Source organism: Rattus norvegicus, chromosome 4, assembly GCF_021556685.1.
Source record: "Rattus norvegicus strain SHRSP/BbbUtx chromosome 4, alternate assembly SHRSP_T2T, whole genome shotgun sequence".
Taxonomy (NCBI): Eukaryota; Metazoa; Chordata; class Mammalia; order Rodentia; family Muridae; genus Rattus; species Rattus norvegicus.
The window spans coordinates 151080061-151102195 of record NC_141537.1 but is presented as its reverse complement, the minus strand read 5'-3'; the positions used below and the strand labels follow the sequence as shown (position 1 = coordinate 151102195).

At 42.9% G+C, this 22135-nt stretch overlaps 1 protein-coding gene and 1 pseudogene across 11 annotated transcripts in view; one reads left to right on the top strand and one right to left on the bottom strand.

Moving 5' to 3' along the window:
• The window catches only part of Tmcc1 (transmembrane and coiled-coil domain family 1), a 174982-nt gene extending 153314 nt beyond the window's left edge, over nucleotides 1-21668 (top strand). For 9 of the 10 annotated variants that reach the window (XM_087657614.1, XM_087657608.1, XM_087657615.1 and 6 more), the window contains 2 exons: nucleotides 15147-15282; nucleotides 17754-21668. In XM_087657614.1, coding sequence (XP_087513740.1) covers nucleotides 15147-15282; nucleotides 17754-18068 — 451 coding nt within the window. In that variant the 3' untranslated portion in view covers nucleotides 18069-21668. 10 annotated transcript variants of the gene reach the window in all.
• Ssbl1 (small RNA binding exonuclease protection factor La like 1) lies at nucleotides 8376-9904 on the bottom strand (annotated as a pseudogene). The gene has a single exon (XR_015686959.1). The product of XR_015686959.1 is annotated as a small RNA binding exonuclease protection factor La like 1 (transcript).
• Nucleotides 21669-22135: the final 467 nt, after the last annotated feature.

The window sequence follows — 22135 nt, the reverse complement described above, 5'->3', positions numbered from 1 at the left end:
CTTGTGAGAAGTCTGGTGTAATTCTTATAGGTCTGCCTTTATATATTACTTGACCTTTTTCCCTTATTGCTTTTAATATTCTTTCTTTGTTTTGTGCATTTGGTGTTTTAACTGTTATGTGACAGGGGGAATTCTCTTTTGGTCCAATTTATTTGGAGTTCTGTAGGCTTCTTATATGTTTATGAGCACCTGTTTCTTTAGGTTAGGTAAGTTTTCTTCTATGATTTTGTTGAATATATTTACTGGCCCTTTAAGTTGGGAGTTTTCACTCTGTTCTATACCTATTATCCTTAGGTTTGTTCTTCTCATTGTGTCCTGGGTTTCCTGTATGTTTTGGGCTAGGAGCTTTTTGTGTTTTACAATATCTTTGACAGTTGTGTCAATGTTTCTATGGAATCCTCTGTCCCCGAGTGATGCTTGTATCTACGGCTCTTTGTCTCTTCCTTAGGTTTTCTATATCCAGGGTTATCTCCCTTTGTGCTTTCTTTATTGTTTGTATTTCCATTTTCAATTCGTTCACCTGTTTGGTTGTGTTTTCCTGTAATTCTTTCAGGGATTTTTATGTCTCCTCTCAGGGCTTCTACATGTTTACTTCTGTTTTCCTGCATTTCTTTAAGGCAGTTCTTTATGTCTTTCTTAACGTCCTCCATCATTATCAAAGATGTGATTTTAATTCTAAATCTTGCTTTTCTGGTGTTTGGATATCCAGTATTTTCTTTGGTGGGATAACTGGGCTCTGATGATGCCAAGTAGTCTTGGTGTCTGTTGCTTGGGTTCCTGTGCTTACCTCTAGCCATTGGGTTGCCTCGTGTGTTTGCTTGTCTTGCTGTTTCTGAGAGTGACTTGACCCTCTGTTGTGGTTTGCCCTGAAGTTACTCTATTTTAATGCTAATTCCACTGCCCCAAGGACAGCTGCCTAGTCAGTACTCAGGAATCAGCTGACTTCACCAGAACCTTCTCCCCATTGTATTTGTAAAGTACAGGTGAGGGGCAGGTACAGGATAGAAGGAAGCCTGTCATTGGAGGAGAAGGAAGAATGGGTGAAGTTTGAAGGAAGAGGAGGAGACTGGAAGGAGAGGGAAGAAGCCATGGCATGACAACATGGCAGGTGACGTTAAGATTCTGCTCTGTGTATTTACAGGTTTTTTTTGTTGTTGTTGTTGTTGTTGGGGTTTTTTTTTTTGGGTTTTTTTGTTTTTTGTTTTTTTGGTTCTTTTTTTCGGAGCTGGGGACCGAACCCAGGGCCCTGCGCTTCCTAGGCAAGCGCTCTACCACTGAGCTAAATCCCCTACCCCGTATTTACAGGTTATTATTAATGTTCTCAAGGGATGGATGGTACCAGGTTTTGTATGTTTAAGTGGGCAATTATATCTTACCAATTGGGTCAAAGGTTATTGTATTGTGTGTTATTTTATGTCACGGTTTGAGTGTAAGAAAGCGTGTGGCAGCAAGAGACACTGGGCTGCCGCGGAGTTGGGATATGTTTCCACCAGAATATCTAGCAGATATCTTGGGGCACAGATATCATGGTGTAGACCTAGCGAGGTAAAAGACAACAATACTTTTTTTTATTTTTTATATTTTTACAACAACCCTCCTGTAGGCCTCTGTGTCAGCACTCCTGTAGAACTGTTTTCCTGTTTTCTTTCAGCCTTTCCTAAGAACAGATGCTCTGATTTCAGGAGTGTCGGTGCTCCTGGAGACTGTCTTCCAGCTCTAGGCATGGGCAGGAATCAAAGGGTCCTGCCCCTGATTGCTCATGTAGGTCCTTGTACCCCGGGGGCACAGTCGATACTATGCGATTCCGTCTTGGGTCTGGACTGTGGGCAGAAGGTATTCTCCTCTGACTTCTCAGGAGTATCCACACTTCTGGGGGTCCAGCTCTCTCCCCCACGGGATTTGTGTGCAGGGAGCTGTTTGGCCGGTTCAGTTCAGTCCAGAGCACAGACCAGATCTTCGGGTACAAGCAGCTGTCTGTTCCTATATCCCTGTGTCCAGAGGCACTGTGCAGATTCTCCTTCGACCAGGGATGTGGGCAGCGGTGTGCCTAGGTGGCAGTCTGTCCTGCAGTCTTACTTGCCAGTTCTGATATTTCTAAATTACATGGCCTTGAGTAGATCTTGTAATTCATTTGAGCTTTAGTCTCTCTGCCTATACAAGGTGGTATTTATTAAAAAAGTGTTGAAACCATAATTAAATGAGATGGAAAGAAGCAGGGGACCATGTACTTGGAAACATCTTAGTAGGGTGCTTGATTTAGAGTAGGAGCTCAGTTTTCAGGGTTTAGATGAATGGTAAAATACATGCTTTACGTAAATATTCAAGGTCTCAAAATCAGTTCCCATCAATACCACACATGCACAAGCACACTCATCACCACGCTAGGAATTCAGTAAATGACTGTTTTTTCCAGGTGTGTCAGAATGTTACACAGTTGGCATTGCCTGATCTCCAAATTGCCAGCATCCCCATGTAGATGTCATTTCCAGTATTCTTTGGGCATCTCTTTTATACTAAGAAAATGAACTGTTTAAATTCTTAGGGGACTAATACTGTTCTGCTCTCCTTTTTGAGACAGAGTTTCACCCTGTCTGGATAGACCAGACTGCCTGAAATTTTAAGTTGTCCTGCTTCGGTTGTGCAAGTACTAGAGTTACAGTGGTCACTGTTGCCTAGCCTCCTCTTGTACTTCAGCACAATGAAGTCATAAGGCATATACCTAATTGTCCATTTCCTCAGCGTAGGCTGGAGTTGTTCACATTCCCACGTGTCATCTTCCCTACCTCAGCTCCATCTCCATTCTGGTCAAACTCTGGCAGAGTCTACCTGTGTGTCTCAAGTGCATTTGGGAAATGGTATAGGAGCCTGCTCCCAATGTTGCCTACATACCTGTATGTGTCACAGAACCTGCTCCACAAGTCTTATCTGCTCTACTGACCTATTTTCTAACCAAAGAAGCCCCACAGGTTCACCATGTGGCTCCAAATTCTGAGCTACACCCAAAAAAGAATAATGCTTTAGATTGGAGTTCCCATCCTGGGCACTTGCCTAGTTTCTTTTTCATCAGGAATATAACCCTGGTTTGTTTTTGATCAAGGAATATGCTATGTTGCTCTGTTGCCCAGTTCAGAGACCAAAAACACTTACTTCCAAGATCAGTAGTTATTTATGAGTTATAAATACAGCAATTTTTTTTCCAGCAAATGTTGATTGCGGCCTAGTTTAAAAACCAAGCAGCTTCAAGAGACAGAGACAGGCAGATCTCTTGATTGAGTTTGAGGCCACCCTAGTCTACAGAGTGAGTTCCAGAACAGCCGAGAAACCCTGTCTCAAAACAACAAAACGAAACAAAAAAGCTTAGTGTTTAGGTTTCCTCTTTGCTAACAGTGAATGAAGCCATGTTTAGATGTTTAGAGTCCTTTTGAATTGATGTGATTTAGGAAAGACCTTAGACTAAAACTTGTTAAAGTGAGGTTTTTGGTCTCTTGCTTTGTCTAGGCTGAGTTGCAAAAATGACCTGCTAGAGTCATACATAGTACTTAGAGCCCATCCCCATCATAGCTGTCATGAATGAATGAATGAATGAATGAATGAATGAATGAAAATTACCTGCTAGAGTCATACATAGTACTTAAAGCCCATCCCCATCATAGCTGTCATGAATGAATGAATGAATGCCTACTCAGCTTGGCAACGTCAGGGATTAGAGCTCCCTAGGGAGTTTTTGGTTTTATGAACACCCCTCCCCTCCTCCCTCCTACCTACCTTTTGGTTGGCTGTGGATGTTTAGTGAGACGGTGGAGCTGTTCCCCGAATTCCCTTCTCCCTTATTATAATTTAGACAAGTAAACTAAAGAATCATAATATGGTAATGGTCCTTTGCCGTATAGTTTTTCTTGGGTTAGTAATGGTGTGGGGACAGAGAGGCAACAGATAAAACGGGTAAAAACCTGAGGCATAGCAACGTGGGTCAGACCCTTGTCCAACTCACTAACAAAAGAGTTTAAAGAAACTTAAGGAGTTCCTGGGTCTATTTCCTTACTTGTGGAATTGAGGAGAGAATGAAGGTGCTGGTGAAAACAGCTTTGTAAATTCAGCGCTTGGAGCCAGACCCTTCAGTGAAAGGTTCAGAGGGTAGTTACCATTCTGTTATTGTCAGGGGCCAGCAGTTTAAGGTTTGGTGCACACGATGAATAAGTAGATTAGATTGAATCTTGAATTCCTCCACACTCCTCCAAAGAGAATGCCAAAACATCTCTTCGGGGCTCTTCTGGTCAGCCCATTTCAGACCAAAACCTAGCTAAGGCTGTCAGTAAAAAAGTTAGTGCAGATAACAGGAATTGTGTCTTAGTGATTGAATGGTTAGGTCAGGTCAGGTGGCCGATGCAGTGTTCTTTCCAATTGTTGTACAGACTTCAAATTTGACCAATAACACAGAAAACAGAGACAATACAATAAATCTGAAAACAAAAAGTAGGACTGTGAATAAAACTGAGCAACAAATGCCTGAACTCCAGTGAAAAACTGGGGTTAGATGTGTTTTCAGACTTGTTTATGACAGTAGTCTTGCTGTGTGGCCCAGCCTACCTCAGATCTTCCTGCCTCAGCCTGCCCCAAGTGTGCAACACACCACACACATAGTTTGGGAAAGTTGTATGTTTGTGTTTGTTTGTTTGTTTTTAACAAGGTAGTGATCTGAGCCCAGCCCAGGAGAGCTGCATTCCAAGATGCCAACAGTGGCCAAACTCTCTGTGCTTAGGAATTTGCAACATGGCTATGACTTGCTTCTCCTCCCTGATGCTTCCTGCAGATTAGAGGTGTTTCTATGCTAATGAGAAACACCTGTTTTACAAGTTTAGTAGGATTTCAGCTACACAATAACAGCCGAAACTTTCTGTTCTTTTTCCGGAAGTCCTCATTTTCCATGTAATTGTTTGATGTGAAAAGGGAAACTCACACTGGTTAGTTGTGGCTAAGGAATTACTGGGACCTTGTCAGCCCTGCTCATAGCATCTTGTTTCACCCTAAATTCTAAAGCTTTCCACCCTAAATTGTTGCAGTAAAATAAATAACTGAAGGTTGAGAGGGTTATGTGCCCAGTAGTCCATTTGTGTGATATTATAGAAGAAAAGCCATTCAGTTACTAGAAACAGTGAAAACTTTAAGTAAAATTAAGAACATGGAGGGAAATGAAGACTTAGGGTTAAAAAAATTATTTGTGAGCAGTGGTGTCATCACTGCTAGAGAGCATGTGATGAGCAGTCATCAAGCAGCCTTGCTGCTGCTGTTGCTTTGTTACATTTTACTTATTTTATTTTGAAGCGAAGCCCACGTGCCACCTTCATGTGGTTGGAGGACAGAGGACAACTTGCTATAGTTTTATCCTTTCCTTCCACCATGTGAGTTCTGGGGATAGAACTCAGGACATTGGGCTTAGTCGCAGGTACTACTGAGACACCCTGCCAGCCTAAGAAGTCTTTTTGAACCACCCCTTCTAGGGATTTTTTTTTTCTTCTTTTTTTCGGAGCTGGGGACCGAACCCAGGGCCTTGTGCTTGCTAGGCAAGCGCTCTACCACTGAGCTAAATCCCCAACCCCTTCTAGGGATTTTTAGAAGTGACTAAGATCACAAAATAGAGTATTGAAGCCCGTGTAGTCTTGTAGCTTGAACTGGCTTTTACTAGCTGTCTCCTTATTGCTATAATTTTGCTTTGAAGTAGAGATATTTTTTTGTTTACAGCATAGCAGGTGACAGGGTCTGCAAGACCAGAAAATTTTAAGATTGGATTTTAATCCAAAACCTGGACTGAACAGACTCATCAAGCTAGTACAGGGTACATAATTAAAAATTAATCAATTTAAAAACCATTTCTAGGGCTAGGGATATAGCTTCCTGGGTAGAATGCTTACTTAGCCAGCATGCATAATGCCATGTGCCCCCAGCCCACTACCACATAGACTGAGTGAGCTATGATATACCGGCAAACCAACACTGAGGAGGTTTTATATCTGAAATTCAGGATCATCCTCCACATAGGGAGTTCAGGGCCTGGAGACAATGTCTCAAAACAAACAAAAATGAATTATAGTATCTCTCACCAGACATTGTTCGTTAAAAAAAGAAAAAAACAATACCTTTGTTTTTGTTTTCGAGACAGTCTCACTATGCAGTTGTACTTATCCTGAAATGATGTAGCCCAAGCTAGCCTTAAACTTTTTATCCTCCTTCCCAGCCTTCCCAGTGTTGGGATTTCAGACATAACCCACCATACTTGACATAAAGGCAAAATGCTTTCTCTGCTGTTGATTTTGCCGGAGGCGTGGACAGTGGGGCCAAGCAGATGCCATCAGACCAAATTAGCAATCACAAGCTTGTTCCAGAGAATGTTCCAAGTCTTGGAACTGCCCCCGTAAAATAACATAATTCACAATTTGAGAGATTCTGTTTTTAATGATTTGGTTTTTCATTTGTCTGTTGAGACAAAATCTCAAGCAGCCCAGGCTGGCCTCTTACCTCCCAGTAACCAAGTATAACCTTTGAACCCTTATGACCTTGTTTCCATGTCCCCCGGATATCTATCACAGAACTACTAGCCCTCTACACACACACACACTTTTTTTTTTTTTTTTTTTTTTTTTTTTACTGTAGTGGTGGAGATGGACCCCAAAGGCTAGATGCATCCTAGGTAAGGCCTGTTGTACCAACTGGGCTACAGTGCCAGCCTTTTTGTGATGTTTTATTTTCATTTGTTTTGTTTTGGAAAAGTGTAGTAATTTCACTGTGTATCCCAGTCTGGCTTGAAACTTGCTGTGTATAACCAGGAAGGCCTGGAACTCACAGTCCTCTTGCCTCAGCATCCCAAGTGCTAGGATTACAGGTGTACACCTCTATATCTGGCCTGTGTATTGAGAATGTTAGGTGAGAAAAGGAAGAAAAAAGATCATGAGCACTTTCCTTCCCAAGTGAACAGTCTATATAGTAGCCACATTGGGGGATGAAGGCAAAAGTCAGGGCTTAGGAATTAGGTACAGGTAGTGGAAAAGCACAGCCCCTTTACCTGTCTGTTTCATATCCTGATATTCTGTGAGCATCAAGAACAGTGGGAAACACTAAACTGAACAGCAAGTTGCAAGCTTTAGGATACAGAACCTGGGAATGTCTAAGATGATGCCTATGACCACATGATGCTATAATATAAGCTCACCCCTATTCATGTCATATGTACAAAGAAGTTTGATTTCTCTGATACATGTACCTGGAGTGGTGTTATAGGCCCTTGGAAATTCATTGTTAAATAACGTTCTAAAGTTCTCACTAGTGGAACAGAACAGTTCTTCCAGCCAGGTATTTTTGCTAATATTTGGCTTTATCTTTTCAATCTGAATCTGTCTATACTCTTACTCAGCCCTCTTCTGGTCAAAGCTTTAAGCCATCATGTCTAAAGAGCCACATCCAGCCCTCACTGTGGCTATGCGACTTGAACCACTGACAAGCTGACTCAGATTTTTTACTTTTTAAAGGAGCTTGTAGATGTTGACTTCTTATCTAGTTTGAAAATGGCATGACAGGTTAGTTTTAAAATATAGGCTTTTAAAGTCAAACCTGGATTCACATCTTTTCTCCTTTACTTTGTGGCATTAGCAGGTAGCGCTGGGATTTCTGAATTTTAACTGTTTCTTCTGAGAAGATAATACCTCCCACCTTCCAGGAGGCCTGATGGGTTTGCACAGTAGGGTCTGAGGAAGCAGTAGCTGTCTGTTTTCAGTCTGCTCTTTGAGTACAAGAGCCACATTTAATTCCCAATAAAACTTCCTAGTGATCTTTTTGTTTGTTTTATTTTCCAAGACAGTTCTTTCTTTTCTCTCTCTCTCTCTCTCTCTCTCTCTCTCTCTCTCTCTCTCTCTCTCTCTCTTTTTTTTTCCTCCGGAGCTGGGGACCGAACTCAGGGCCTTGCACTTGCACACTGAGCTAAATCCCCAACCCCCTCCAAGACAGTTCTTACTATGTAACTCAGGCTGTCCTGGAACCTACTATATAGACCAAGCTAGCCTTGACCTCACAGTGATCTACTACCTCTATCTCCCAAGTGCTGGAATTAAAGTCATGATTCACTACATCCGGTATATATAAACACCAGAAAGTATGTGTATGGGCTGTGGGTCAAGAGGTTATGGTGCAGTCCTGTCACCATGCACCCTACTAGACACCACCTCCCTGGTCCCTGCCCAGCTCCAGTTACTTACCATGGCCCAGGAGTTACTCTGACTTTTGTTGGGTTGGACCCAGAGCTCACTAAATACACATTACTGCTGAGCTCTATCCCTGTAAGACCTGGAGTTTATATCATTTTAAGGGGCTGGAGTGTTCACCTAGACTTTTTTTTTTTATCTTCCTTTTCATATTTTAATCATCCAAACACAAACAGAACTATACATTTTAAAAAACTTTCATTTGGATAACAACAAAAAGACAAGTAAAACAAAAAACTTTTCCTTTTATACAGGTGGACATTGAAGTGGACCTAATTCGCTTTTCTTTTTAAAAGCTTCTGAAGACAAAAAGCAGCTTAAAACCTAACTAAGGAATAAAAACACTGCTTACTAAATAAACTACTTGTCTCTAGCACCATTCTCTCTTTTCTTATGCTCTGATGCGGGTTCTTCTCTGTCTCTTCCGTCTCTTCCTCTTTTCATTGGTCCACGACGATGATCATCATCATCAAATCTTGTCCTCCTTCCTTGAAACTGTCCTCTTCCTTTGGGTGCCCCAGCATAAGCAGGTCTATTACCCTTCCCTCTTCCTTTAAATCTGCGAACATGACCTCCTTTTGACTTCCATTTGTTCAGAGATTCTTGTTGATCATCTGTGATTTTTTTCATTGCATCTTTTTCTGCATGTCCTTCTAGTACTTTCCAAGTCATCTTTTTGTTCCTTAACAGTAGGTTACCATTATTTGCACTTCTGGCTTTCTCAAGTGCGTCCTTAGCCTTTTCTTTGAAGAGAATTATTCCCTCTTTTGCTCCTCTGACAAAGTCAATCCATTTTATTTCACCATGATTTGAGAAAAGGAAGTGTAAATCTTCTCTACAGGTCTGGTCATCCAAGTCACCTGAAAACTTCAGTAAGCATCCCATTTTTCCTTCTAGAGCTCTTGTTTCAGTACTTCCTGGTTTGTGTCTTCCTTCATGTTCTTGTTTAGCTTTTAATTTAGCTTCCACTTTGCTCTGCTTTCTTTCTTCATTTTTTTTTGCAAAGTAATCTTCCTTGAAGAGTATTAGCAGATTAGTGTCTTTGTACTTCTGGCCGGGGGTGTCCACAAACTTCTTTGCAGACTGAATACTATCAAACACGGCAAATATTGACCCCTTAAATGTTTTGTGCAATTTTCTTCTCATCTGAATATTCAGTATTTGGCCTTTATCATCTAGCCATTCTTTTATATCATCAAGGGTGGCATCAGTTGGGAAGCCTTTAATATAAACAGATCTATTTTTCACATCATTCTTATACTCATCCATCACTTCAGGGAGTGGTCTGCTTGGTGATCTTCTAATTTTAGTTTTGTCTGCACTCACTTCCATGAGTTTTGCCTTAGATTTGCTCAATGCTTGCACGATTACATTAAAGTCTGTTGTCAGTCGGTTTAGCCTGTTGAATTTTATCATTGTTTCCAAAGATACCCAGCCTTCATCCAATTTGATCTGTTCTTTTAAAAACTTGTCTTGTGGCAAATTGAAGTCTCCAAAATAATACTCAATTTGATGACAGATTTTGGCCTCCAGAGCAGCCATTTTTTCGTTATCTCCATTTTCAGCCATTGTGGCTATCTGTAAAGTTTCTCACACTCAAAGATTCTGATCCCGCAGTCACCACGGCTTCACGAACAACGACAGAAGCGCCTCTCTCACCTAGACTTTATTAAAAGTGTTCACCTAGTACGTGTCAGGTTCTAGGTTCTAGCACATGCACCGTACCAAAAAATTACTTAAAAACATAGTATATTAGTAAAACATTACAGTATCTGATGAATTTAAGTTTTATCAGATCACTTCCATAGCTGACACATATTCCAGAATCTGAGTAAATGAGCTCCACAAGCATGGGGTGCTGTTCTGTAACAGCAGGAAAACAGAAAGCACAACAGAGGCACCTCTCAAGGGTAAAGGAGACCTAAATAGGATTTAATAACATAATAAAAATGATCAGACTGTGATTATTTAAATTAATGTTTATTTCTTTTTTTTTTTTTTTTCCGGAGCTGGGGACCGAACCCAGGGCCTTACGCTTGCTAGGCAAGCGCTCTACCACTGAGCTAAATCCCCAACCTGCTAAATTAATGTTTATTTCTTAAGGAATAGAAGCAAATAGAATATAATTATTGTTTATTATATGATAATTAAAAGAGATAACATTAAAGGATAGAGTGGTGACTCTGGCTAAGAATATTCACTGTACTAACTTGAGGATCTGAGTTTGGATCCTCAACATCCAAGTGAAAAAGACAGATATGAGACCAGGGGTGAAGGCAAATGCCTTTAATCCCAGCACTCAGGGACTCTGTAAGTTCCAGACCAGACAGGACTATATAGTGAGACCCTGTCTCAAAAAGAAAGGAAGGAGGAAAGAAAGAAAAAAGAAAAGAAAGAAGTAGCAGGTTTGGCTGCATATGTGTCTGTCACCCAAGCTCTACTAAAAACAGAGACAAAAGAATCCCAGAGGCTCATTGGCTACCTGTCTAGCTTATTAATGAGCTCCAAGTTCAGTGAGAAACTCCATCTTAAGGGAATAAAGCAGAGAGGAATATAGTGTAACACCCAGTGCCTTCCTCTGTGTTCTCATGGACTGCTTGCATACTTACAGACAGACACACACTCATATACACCCTGGCAAAGGTGCAGAGACACAAGGAGACGCAGATGCTGCAACATAGAATTTCCTTAGAGACAATTTTTATAATTCTTAAAAGTGGATAAACCCCGCCACACGTGCTGATAGATGCCTTTATTCCTAGAATTCATAGACAGAGGCAAGAGGATCACAAACTCAAGGCCATCCTGGGCTGGAAGAAAAAGACCAAACTTCGTATGCTGTAGGTGTGATTAGAAGTAAGAGTAAGGCTGTAGCTGTAGCTCAGTAATAGAGGTCTTGCCTGGCATGCAGAGTGATGGCTTCCTTCCCCTGCGTGAGTAAGAAAGAGGAGGAGGTAGGAGAATGCAGAGAGACAGGGACAGAAAGGTTCACAAGAGGAAAGATAGGAGGAGTTCTAATTATTTAATGATACTCTGGCACATTTGTTGATTGGTTGGTTGGTTAGTTTTTAGACTAGCTCCAAACTTATAATTTTCCTACTTCAGCATCTTCTTTAGCAACTCCTGTTAATATTTTTAATATATAGTCTTCAACCATCCTCCTTGAAGACTTTTGGTCCTTAGGACACCACACACTCCTGTCTAATCTATCCTCTTCACCACTACCAAACAACTCATTTCCTTAAACATTGTCTTCTTTGACAACCTTCACCAGCTATCCAGAACCCAGTTGTTCAGTTATTCTGGGTATTTCTTTGTGAGCATTTTATTCTACCTAGAATTTCTGGTGATCGCCCTGAAACCTTTATGTAAAATAAATATATGTGTATGTGCTTACATGTGTGTGCTTCTGTGCATTAGAGATAATAAAATAAATATTCCTCCCATGAACATTCTGTATTCTCATTTTGTAGTTTCTCAGGCAGACTACACCCCTTACGTGTGCCAAATATGATGGTTTAAATAGGAATGCCCACGATAGACTCATGTGTTTGAACACTTGAATGGTGCGGAGTAGCACTATTTAAAGGTGTGGCCTTGTTGGAGAAAGTATGTCCCTGTGGGGGTGGGCAATGATACCCTCCTCCTACCACATGAGAGCCAGTACTCTGCCTTCAGATAAAGATGCAGAACTCTCAGGCACCATGCCTGCCTGGATGCTGCCATGCCTCCGCCTTAATGATAATGGACTGAACCTCTGAACCTGTAAGCCAGTCTAAATTAAATGTTATCTTTTTAAGGACTGCCGTGGTCATGGTGTCTCTTCACAGCAGTGGAAACCCTGACTAAGACACTTAGGACTTTATTACTGTGAACAGACACCATGACCACGGCAACTGTTATAAAGAACAACATTTAATTGGGGCTGGCTTAAAGGTTTCAGAGGTTCAGTCCATTATCATCAAGTCAAGAATATGGCAGCATCCAGGAAGGCATGGTACAGGAGGAACTGAGAATTGTACATTTTCATTGAAGGCTGCTACCAGAATGCAAACTTCCAGGTAGCTAGGGTGAGGGTCTTAAGCCCATAACCCACAGTAACACCCCTACTCCAACAAGGCCACATCTTCTAATAGGGCCACTCCCTGGTACAAGTATATTCAAACCACCACTTTCTACTCCCTGGCCCCTATAGGCTTGTTCAAACACATGAGTCTATGGGGGCCATACCTACCCATAGGATAATAAAAAGTATATTTAGTCCAACTTCCAAAGTACCCGTAGTCTATAGCAGTCTCAACAATGTTAAAAGCCCAAAGTTCAAAGTCTCTTCTAAGATTCATGCAATCTCTTTAACTATAATCCCCAAAGCAAGACAGGAAACCAGCTGGGCAAACTCCAAACTCTGCGTCTCCATGGCTGATGTGAAAGCAGTCAGATCTCTAAGTCCTTTTTCATTTTTGTTCACTGAAACAAACTTCTTTCTTGTGGGCTGGTTCCACTCCCTGTTAGCAGCTTCCCTTAGCAGATATCCCATGGCTAGCATTTCGAACATCGTGGGGCTCTCCAAGGCAACTTTAACGTTACAGCTTCTTGTTGCAATGTCTGGGATCTACATATGATCTTCTGGGCTCCTCCAAGGGGCTGGCATCACTTCTTCAGCTCTGCCCTCTGTAGCACTCTAAGCTCAGGTTGATCCACTCCACTGCTGCTGCTGTTCTTGGCGACCATCCCATGGTACTGACTGGCATCTCCATTACACTGGGGTCTTCCACTGCAACAAGGCTTCACCAATAGCCTCTCAGGCTCTCTTCATGGTGACAAGCCTCAAATCCACATAACCCCTTCACTCCTGGACTGTCAATTGCAACTGAGGCTGCACCTTCACCAATGGTGAAGCTTCAGCCGCTCTATATGACCTCTTCATGCCTTCAAAACCAGTACCACTAGGGTGACTCTTACACATTACCAAGTATAGCTGCAACACGAGGTACAACCTTGGCTATTTCTGGGACACAGCTTCTTTGTGCTCACTTCCCAGAAGATTTTACCTCAGTCCCTTCTTACCACTAATTTCTTAGCTCTAGCTAACCAGCATCAGTTGTCCCAGTAGCCCCTTCTATTTTTGACTCTAAAGGGTCACATGGCTGTAGCTGCCGAATTCAGCACTCTACCACTGAGCTAAATCCCCAACCCCTGGAACTTGTTTTATAGATTGATCTTGAATTCAGAAATCTGCATAGCTCTGTCTCTGGAATTCTAGGATTAAAGGTATGTACCACCATGCCTAGGCCTAAACATTTCATTGTCATTGTTCCTCAAGATCCAGATGAAAAGGTCATGTCTTCAGTTTTCAAGATCTGGATCACAAGTGTGTCCCTCCAGTTCTGGTCTGTAGTTCATGCCATATTATTTGAGACCTCCTTGTCAGTGCAACTAATATAAATCTCTTTACCTTCGCCTCAAGCAGACTCTTCAGATAAGGGCAAAAAGCACTCCGTCTTTACCAGAATACCACAAAACTCGTCTCTAAGCTACATACTGAAATTCTTCTCCACTGAAACCTCCTGGGCCAGGTCTAGACAGTTCAAATCACTGTCAGCAACAAAGTCTTCCGTATTCTTAGTAGAATTGCTCCTTAAGCCCCACTTAAAACATTCCAATGCTTTCCGAATTCAAAGTCCCAAAATTTACATTCTTCCAAACAAAAGCATGGTCAGGCTTCTCACAGCCATACCCCAGTTTCTGGTACCAACTTCTGTCTTAATTAGGGTTTCCATTGCTATGAAAATACACCATGACCAAGGCAGCCCTTATAAAGATAGCATTTAATTGGGGCTGGCTTAGAAGTTCAGAGGTGTTCAGTTTATTATCATCAAGGCGGGGGGCATGACAGCATCCAGGCAGGCTTGGTGCCTGAGAGTTCTACATCTTCATCTGAAGGCAGGCAGGAGAGTACTGACTCTCGTGTGGTAGGAGGAGGGTATCATTGCCCACCCCCACAGGGACATACTTCCTCCAACAAGGCCACACCTTTAAATAGTGCCACTCTCTGAGCCAAATGTATTTAAACTACCACACTAAGTAAGACACCAACCTCATTACTGTCATAACAAGTCTGTACTTCTTTTCCTTCTAAGTAAGGTCCTTCCTTGCACATCTTCACCCTCCTCACTTTCCAAGCTTCTGTTTCTATCATTCAGGCTTTATCTCTCATTCTTGAGGAGAGTGAGGAAGTTTTTCCTGACTCTCCACTAGACATTGCCATATCTCCCTGCCAATCTTGGCTACATGAAATCCTGTTCATGTTTTTCTCTCTCCCCTTTCCCTGTAGAATGAATGAAAAGCAGATGCTTTCTCTTGCTTACCACAGTGTCCCAGTACTTTGAATATGCCTAGCATGCAAAACACTCTCAATAAATAGGTTGACAAATGTCCCAAGCACTGCTTGGCCGTAAGGATGATGCACCCCACTGGTTCTGGCTTTCTGGGACTCCACATCATATATGTCTAGGTGTGTAAGTTATCTAGTGTTGAAATAAGTTACTGCTAATAGTGAGAAGGTTCATTTCCATTTGTTCACTGTTTCTCTCCCAGTGAGACTTGCTTAAAGAGTTTTTGCTTCTCCACACTCAGAGCAGAATAAGAACTGCTTCAGTATCGCAGGTGTACAGAGCTAACCAGGGCTGAGGAGAAAGCTGGAAAGCCATGATGCTGTAGGGTGGCTTTGTGACAGCTACCTTTCTGGAGACTGAAAGCAACAAATGCTGGCACACGGTAGCCTGGGCTTGCTCAAGCTCTTGGCTTCTGTTTTGTAGAAAAGATTTGGAGATTGCTCTAAATTATATCAGGATGGATGCAGAATGTTTAAAACTCCAACCTTTCTCCCTCTCTTAGATGTGAACGACTAGAAGAGCAACTGAATGACCTGACAGAGCTCCACCAGAATGAGATCCTGAACTTAAAGCAGGAGTTGGCCAGCATGGAAGAGAAAATCGCCTATCAGTCATATGAACGGGCCCGGGACATCCAGGTTAGTATGAACAATAAGAAATAAGAAAGGAAGAAAAGGGCTGGAGAGATGGCTTAGTGGTTAAAAGCACTGACTGCTCTTCCAGAGGTTCTGAGTTCAAATCCCAGCAACCACATGGTGGCTCACAGCCATCTGTAATGAGATCTGGTGCCCTCTTCTGCTGTGTCTGAAGACAGCTACAGTGTACTTATATATAAGAAATAAATCTTTAAAAAAAAAAAAAAAAAAAGGAAGGAAGAAAAATGGGCAAAGACAGGAGCCTGGAGAGTCAAGAAAAGCTCCTGTCGGTCGCAGCACACCTGCTTTGACCCAGTGATGTCATGCCATTTGGGGAGGTATAGCTCTAGATACTGGCAAATGTCTTAGGGACAGAACAGTATCCGTCTGAGAAAAACTAGAACATCCCATCTATTGGTTATTGTCCTGGAGCTGTTAAGATGGTGCTTCTGGCCATCCTGCCTATCTTCTGCTTCTATGTAAAGGGCTTTTGTCCCTACTCTCTAACAGGTGGCACATGACATGGCTTGTGAGAAACCCCAGCAATGAAGTTGATTTCACTTCTCAATGGAGAGAAGTGGAACACTGGGGTTTCTGTTTTCTATGGAGATTCTCTCAGAGATCATGGTAGGTTTTATGAAGGCACCTTGAAAGAAGCTAGTATAGAGAAGAGGAACTTGTAGAATACCCACCCATAGGAATCAAGGCACTGTCCTGTTTGCCCAGCTGACATCTTTTTTTAGGTTCTTGAATTTTATTTACATTTTCTTCATCCCAAGTTAATTCTGGAATGAGTAGCATCCATTATCCATTCTTGATCTAGCTTCAGCCTGAAGCTATCTGGACCTTACCTTACATCCTAAGAAAGCAGAAGCCATTGAAGCCAAGGCTGGAAAAATCCCATGGTTCCAACCACTAGTTGTCTTGGGAGGATGTCTGTCCTTGCTAGGGGAGAAGTTTTCGTTCCCTGAGTGGTAAAATGCAGTTTACATTAAGACCTTAGGGAGAGCAGGTCACTTTAATGCCCTCTGTAGAGTGTCACCTGAAAAGGAAGTGTGGCCTTCTTACAGCAGGGCCACAATTCCCTTTCTCCAGTCATGGATGTTTTGACCTAAAAACATCAGATAATGTGTTAATGAAGCACACTGCATCATTGTTAGAGTGGGAAAAACCCTTCCGAGGGGCCTGACTGGTAGAGTGTGACCCGTACTATGAAATGGTACAGAGTAGCTAGAAAAGAATGAGCTAGAGCTGGGGAGGTGGCTCAGTTGGCAAAGTATTTGATCCATAAGTTCAGATTCTCAGAACCCACATAAGTCAGACGAGGAGAGCCAGCTAGAAGGCACAGCATATAAGGGGTGCTTACCATGTAAGCCCGCTAACTGAATTCAACCCCCAGAGCCTGGTAAAGGTGGAAGGCATAGTGTCATGCACTTATAATCCCAGCAATGGCAAGATGAGACAGACAAATCCTTGCAACTTATTAGTCAGCTTATCTATCCTATGTGGCAGAGCTGCAGCTAATAAGAGGCCCTGTCAGAAACAAATGGTGGAAGGTACCTAAGGACCAACACCCACAATTGTCTTCTGACCTTCACACGAACATGCACCCGTGTCCATGTGCATGTCTATACACACAAGAATAATGTGTATCATGAATTGTGGACATGGTGTGATCAAGACCTACTATTGAGTGAAAAAAAGAAATAAAAAGAATAATAGGGGTTGGGGATTTAGCACAGTGGTAGAGCGCTTGCTAAGACCCTGGGTTCGGTCCCCAGCTCCGAAAAAAAAAAGAAAAAGAAAAAAAAAAGAATAATAATAAGTTATGGATCAATTTGAGTAGAATACTATGCACATAATGGTAGGAAATACCTGTGAGAACCCCATGCTAGGCAAATACACATGTACAGTTAAATACAGGTAAAGGGTAACCAATATGACACTACTACCACAGCAGCAGGGACTAGAACTGAGAGACTGTTTAAAGTCAAACACATGGATGTGTCTTATGTACCTTAGACTCATGATTTCTAAAAGGATAAAACCCCATATAATTGAGATCTTCTTATTAAAATATTGTAGGCCACTCAGGAGTGATGGCACGTGCCTGAGCTCAGCCTTCAGGCGATGGAGGCAGAAGAACCTAGAGTTCAAGATCATCTCAGCCATATGGCAAGCATGAGGCCAGTCTGAGATACAAGAGACTCTTGTCTTAAATGTATAAACAGATAAATAAACTAAGTAAATTCTAGGCAGAATAAATCCAAGCATGTTCCCTGCTCCGCATAGTTATTCTTCTAGGGGTGCAGTAGATGGAGTGGGAATAATGCACCTGCAGTGCATCTGGCCTTTCCTACCCGGACTTGTAGCTATTTGAAATCCTTGTCGTGGCTCAGGATGCGCCTGGCTCCCAGGCTCGTCCAGCTGTACTTCGGAGAGTAGAAGCTAATCATGCCCTATTTGGCCCACAGGAGGCCCTGGAGGCCTGTCAAACCCGCATTTCCAAGATGGAGCTGCAGCAGCAACAGCAGCAGGTGGTGCAACTGGAAGGGCTGGAGAATGCCACTGCCCGAAACCTTCTGGGCAAACTCATCAATATCCTCCTGGCTGTCATGGCAGTCCTCTTGGTCTTTGTGTCCACGGTAGCCAACTGTGTGGTCCCCCTCATGAAGACACGCAACAGGACGTTCAGCACTTTATTCCTTGTGGCTTTCATTGCCTTTCTTTGGAAGCACTGGGATGCCCTCTTCAGCTACGTGGACCGACTCTTCTCACCTCCCAGATGATGCTGGCACTTCTCACCGTCTGGCGAGTGCATGCCAAGAGAGCTAGACAGCAGCATTACCCACTCTGAAGTTTTCTACAAGAGAGTTGAGTGAATCTGTTTACATTTAGAATAATGTTTTTTTCTTCAAGAGACGCAATTGCAATAGTATTTTTTAGATTTTATCCAAGAAGTTTTTTGGGCAAAAATCTTGGATCATTTTTATGTAGCATGATTTTCCTTGGGATGCAAATCTGAAACAGTCCTTTAACATGAACAATCTGCAACACACTGAAGGGCATTCTGAATTGATGCTTGGAGTACTGCACTAAACCCACTAAACAGATGCAAAAACCTGACCAGGCCCAACACCCACCCTGCCTGGGCTCCTCTCCTCATCCAGACTAACTCTACTGTGAAGTCCCACCACATTCCAGTTTGGAATTTTAGATTCAGGGTGGATTTCCCCTGCCGTGGAAGAACACAGGCATCTCCCTAGCTTTCTCATGCTAACCCTGAAATATGATCACTTCTGAACCTGCTCCTTTCTTAACTGCCAGGATTGGAGGCAAGATCATCAAGCCCATAGGATGACCATGCAATCCTGTTCAGTATTGTGAAGTAGCCCTTAATCCTAACTTTTAAGCAAAATCCCTTGGCCGCACTTTTAAGGTTTGGTTGTTTGTTTTTTTATATATATATGTGTATAGTTACCAACTTAAAAATAAAAAATCCGAACAACATACTTGAAGAATGTAATACTCAAACTCTCAGTGCTTCCTTATAATTTCTAATAGAATTTTTTATTATTGTTATTATTATTGGATGGGTTTTTTTTGGTTTGGTTGGGTTTTTTGTTTTGTTTTTTGGTTGGTTGGTTGGTCGGTTGGGGTTTTTGTTGTTGTTTTGGGGGGGTGGGAGGGGGGGGGACTGGGTTGGGAGGGTCTTTATTTTTTTCCTCTGAAATAAAGCCGTGATGTTTTCAAATGAAGCCGTGTGGATATTTCAGCGTGCTGCTCCCTGTTGTTTTGAAACAGTTGAATTGGAGACTCTTGCCAGTGCCGCCCTCTGCCACCCTGTGGCTGTGCTGGGCTCTCTGTCTCGATCACCTACACAGCACCATCTCCCCGGCTTGGCTTGGTTAGAGTGGTGAGGGCTTTACAGGGTCAGGGGACAAGACTACACAGATTATCGTGATAGGACTGGATTTTGTTTCCCCCACCCCCAAGTAAATGTTCACCCAGTGACCTTGGGCTGGGATTCTCTTTAGGATAAGAGGCTACTGTGTTATAAGAGTCATAAATAACTCCTTGTATTTGCTTAATTTATTGTTTAACACCCCCTAACTGCCGAAACCAAAGTGATACGGAGTCTTGTCTGCATTTTGGCCTCAGCATCATTAACTTCAAAGCTTTATTCTGTGATCCATTGAAGATGATTCTCCCAAAAAGCAGAAAAAGAAATGTCAGGTTAGAAGGGCCCAAGTTCTGGGTGCACACTCTTGCAGGCTTCCTACTAACCCAGACTGACTCACACCATCTAACTGCTCAGTGGTTGTTTATAGACACTTAAGAAAGACAAGCTGAGCGTGGTCCTCGTCCTATAGCCAGTTCTGTCACTCAGGTAGAGCCTGATTAGTCTCATAGCATTGGAGGTCACAAACGCCATTTCCAGGGTGACCTCTTTCTGTGTGCCCACATGATGCAAAGGGGTCAAGTTCTATGCCCTGGACAAAGAAGTATGTTTGCCTATGACCCCATACCAGGGCCTTCTTTCAGAACTAGGATAGCATTGTCCTGTCTGTTGGGGAGGATGGTTTAGATAGACTGCAGCTCCAGCCTCCTTTTGCTTTGGCCAGCTGGCCTTCTCACTTTGATACTTTAACTCAGGTACCCAGTCTTCACTCCATCCCAATGCTTGTTCACCTCATAATGAGCACCTAGAGCAAGGACCAAAAGAAAAAAAAACCCTAATTAAAACCAATGCATATTCATGCCAAAACAAATGGTCCCCATGCCCGTTTAAAAGGTTAACTTTGTCTGACAATATTGCATCAGCTTTGGGCAAGAGTACCACAGGACGCTATGACCTTGCTGGGCTAGCATTTGCTGCTGTAATTTAGTTGCCCTGGTATAAAAGAGAACCCACAGGGCTGTGGGAGAGACAATCCAGTGGCAACCCACTGACTTCTCTCTCCATTCCACAGGAACCCTATCTTCCCCGACCCCAAATGTCACTGTGACCCATAAGCTGAAATTGTTTCTAACTGCCTAAAGGCAGTTTCTGTTCTGAAGGAAGAGTCTGGAGCTTCAAAGAGACAGGGAAGCCTGTACTGATTCCCCATCTTCCTCTAGCAGACTGTCTTGGGAAGGACCTTCAGTCCTGGACAGGCCCTGTCATGGCTTCTCACTGTCTTACCCCTGCTCACTCACCAGGCCCACAGTTGTCTGCACTCAGTGCTGCTTGTAACACATCTGTTATCCTGCCTACCTGTACTTTTTGCTCCCCATCCCTGTTGCCTTTGAGTTTCTTGGAATCGTGGCTGTCCTCGAAATCTCTTCTGTTCAGCCCTTCTGTAGCCTTGCTCAATGGTGTTTTTAGCACTTGATCTGAGAAAAGCTTGCCCATAATTTAATGCTTCTTTTCCTTAAAAAAAAATCCCACTAAAGGGAAGCATTTTTTGATCCCCTTGTCCATGCTTGTGCCTAGCCCGGGTGAATGAGGCTGGCTGTGTTGGCCTGGGTGACTTGTGGTTGTAGAGGTGGCCATCACTCTGCACTGTTGATGGCTGGCTGCTCCAGTTTTAGGTCCTTTGTATACTCAGTGTGTCCCGGCAATGAAGGCTTCCTACTCCTTAAGAGGTACAGTTGGGGGGTTGGGGATTTAGCTCAGCGGTAGAGCGCTTGCCTAGCAAGCGCAAGGCCCTGGGTTCGGTCCCCAGCTCCGAAAAAAAGAAAAAAGAGGGAAAAAAAAAAAAGAGGTACAGTTGGATCCATCACTAATGGTGTTTCTTTAGCCCCGCCCCAATTGGCATAAATTATTTGTCACCAGAACAGTGGGGTAACGCCTTCCTCGCCAGCCATGTCTGACAGTGAGCACGCTTTGGTGTGGTCTTCACTGCGTTTGGTTTTGTTTCTGATCTTGTGTTCTAAGGTACTCAGTGAATCCTGGATTCTGAGTAAGTTCCAGTGTTCTGGCCTTGCAGCCTTGGACAATACACATTTCAAACAAAACCAAATGCTCTTGTCGACAAGCCAGCACAGGCAAAGCGACAGCTCACACAGCACCCCCAGTAGAATGGGATCTTGAATGTGGCTCTGCAAGTTAAACATCTCTGTGTGTCGTGTATGCTAGGTGATACCCTTAGAAGGGACTGACTACTAGACTGTAAGTGTGCTTTATAAAAGTGTGTAAGACTAAAACTCACGTGCACGAATCGAAGCGTAAAGAGACGATACCTATGAACGTGTGTGAACGTTAACACTGTAGTTGCTAGATCTTCAGCTGCTAATTGTTGAGAGAGAATTCAGTTCTGTTCTGTCTGGCTGCTGTGGCTTCTCAGCAGCACCTTTGCTGTACATAAAATGAAAATAAAGACCTCAGCTAGAAACCTGCCAATTGACTTGACTTTGTTTTGGTTTTTTATTTGTGCGCACCCCGTTTTTAATGCTGGCACATCTATCTGGAGATTTTGGTTGTGGGTTGGAGTGAGAAAGAGGGAGAGAGATCATCACACAAGTATTTTGAAACTATAACCAACAACCAGAAAGTTGTCGAAACCTCTAAGGGCCCTAACAGCATCATTCCAAGTTGGCACTTCCCCTGTGATTCCTTTAGACTGCTAGTTAAGATTATGCTTTAAGGCTGGGGAAACAGCTCAGCTGGTAAATTGCTTGCTGCATAAGCACAAGGACCTGTGTTTGGATCCTCAGCCTCCTGGTCAAAGCCAGACGTGCTCATGTACATCTGTAATTTCAGAGAGAGAGAGAGAGAGCGCGCGCCCTATTCCTGGTGGGGATAGACGGCCTTGCTCGTGCTGGGCAAGCCCTCAACCATTGAGTCATATCCCAGCTCCAGAATAATTTGTTG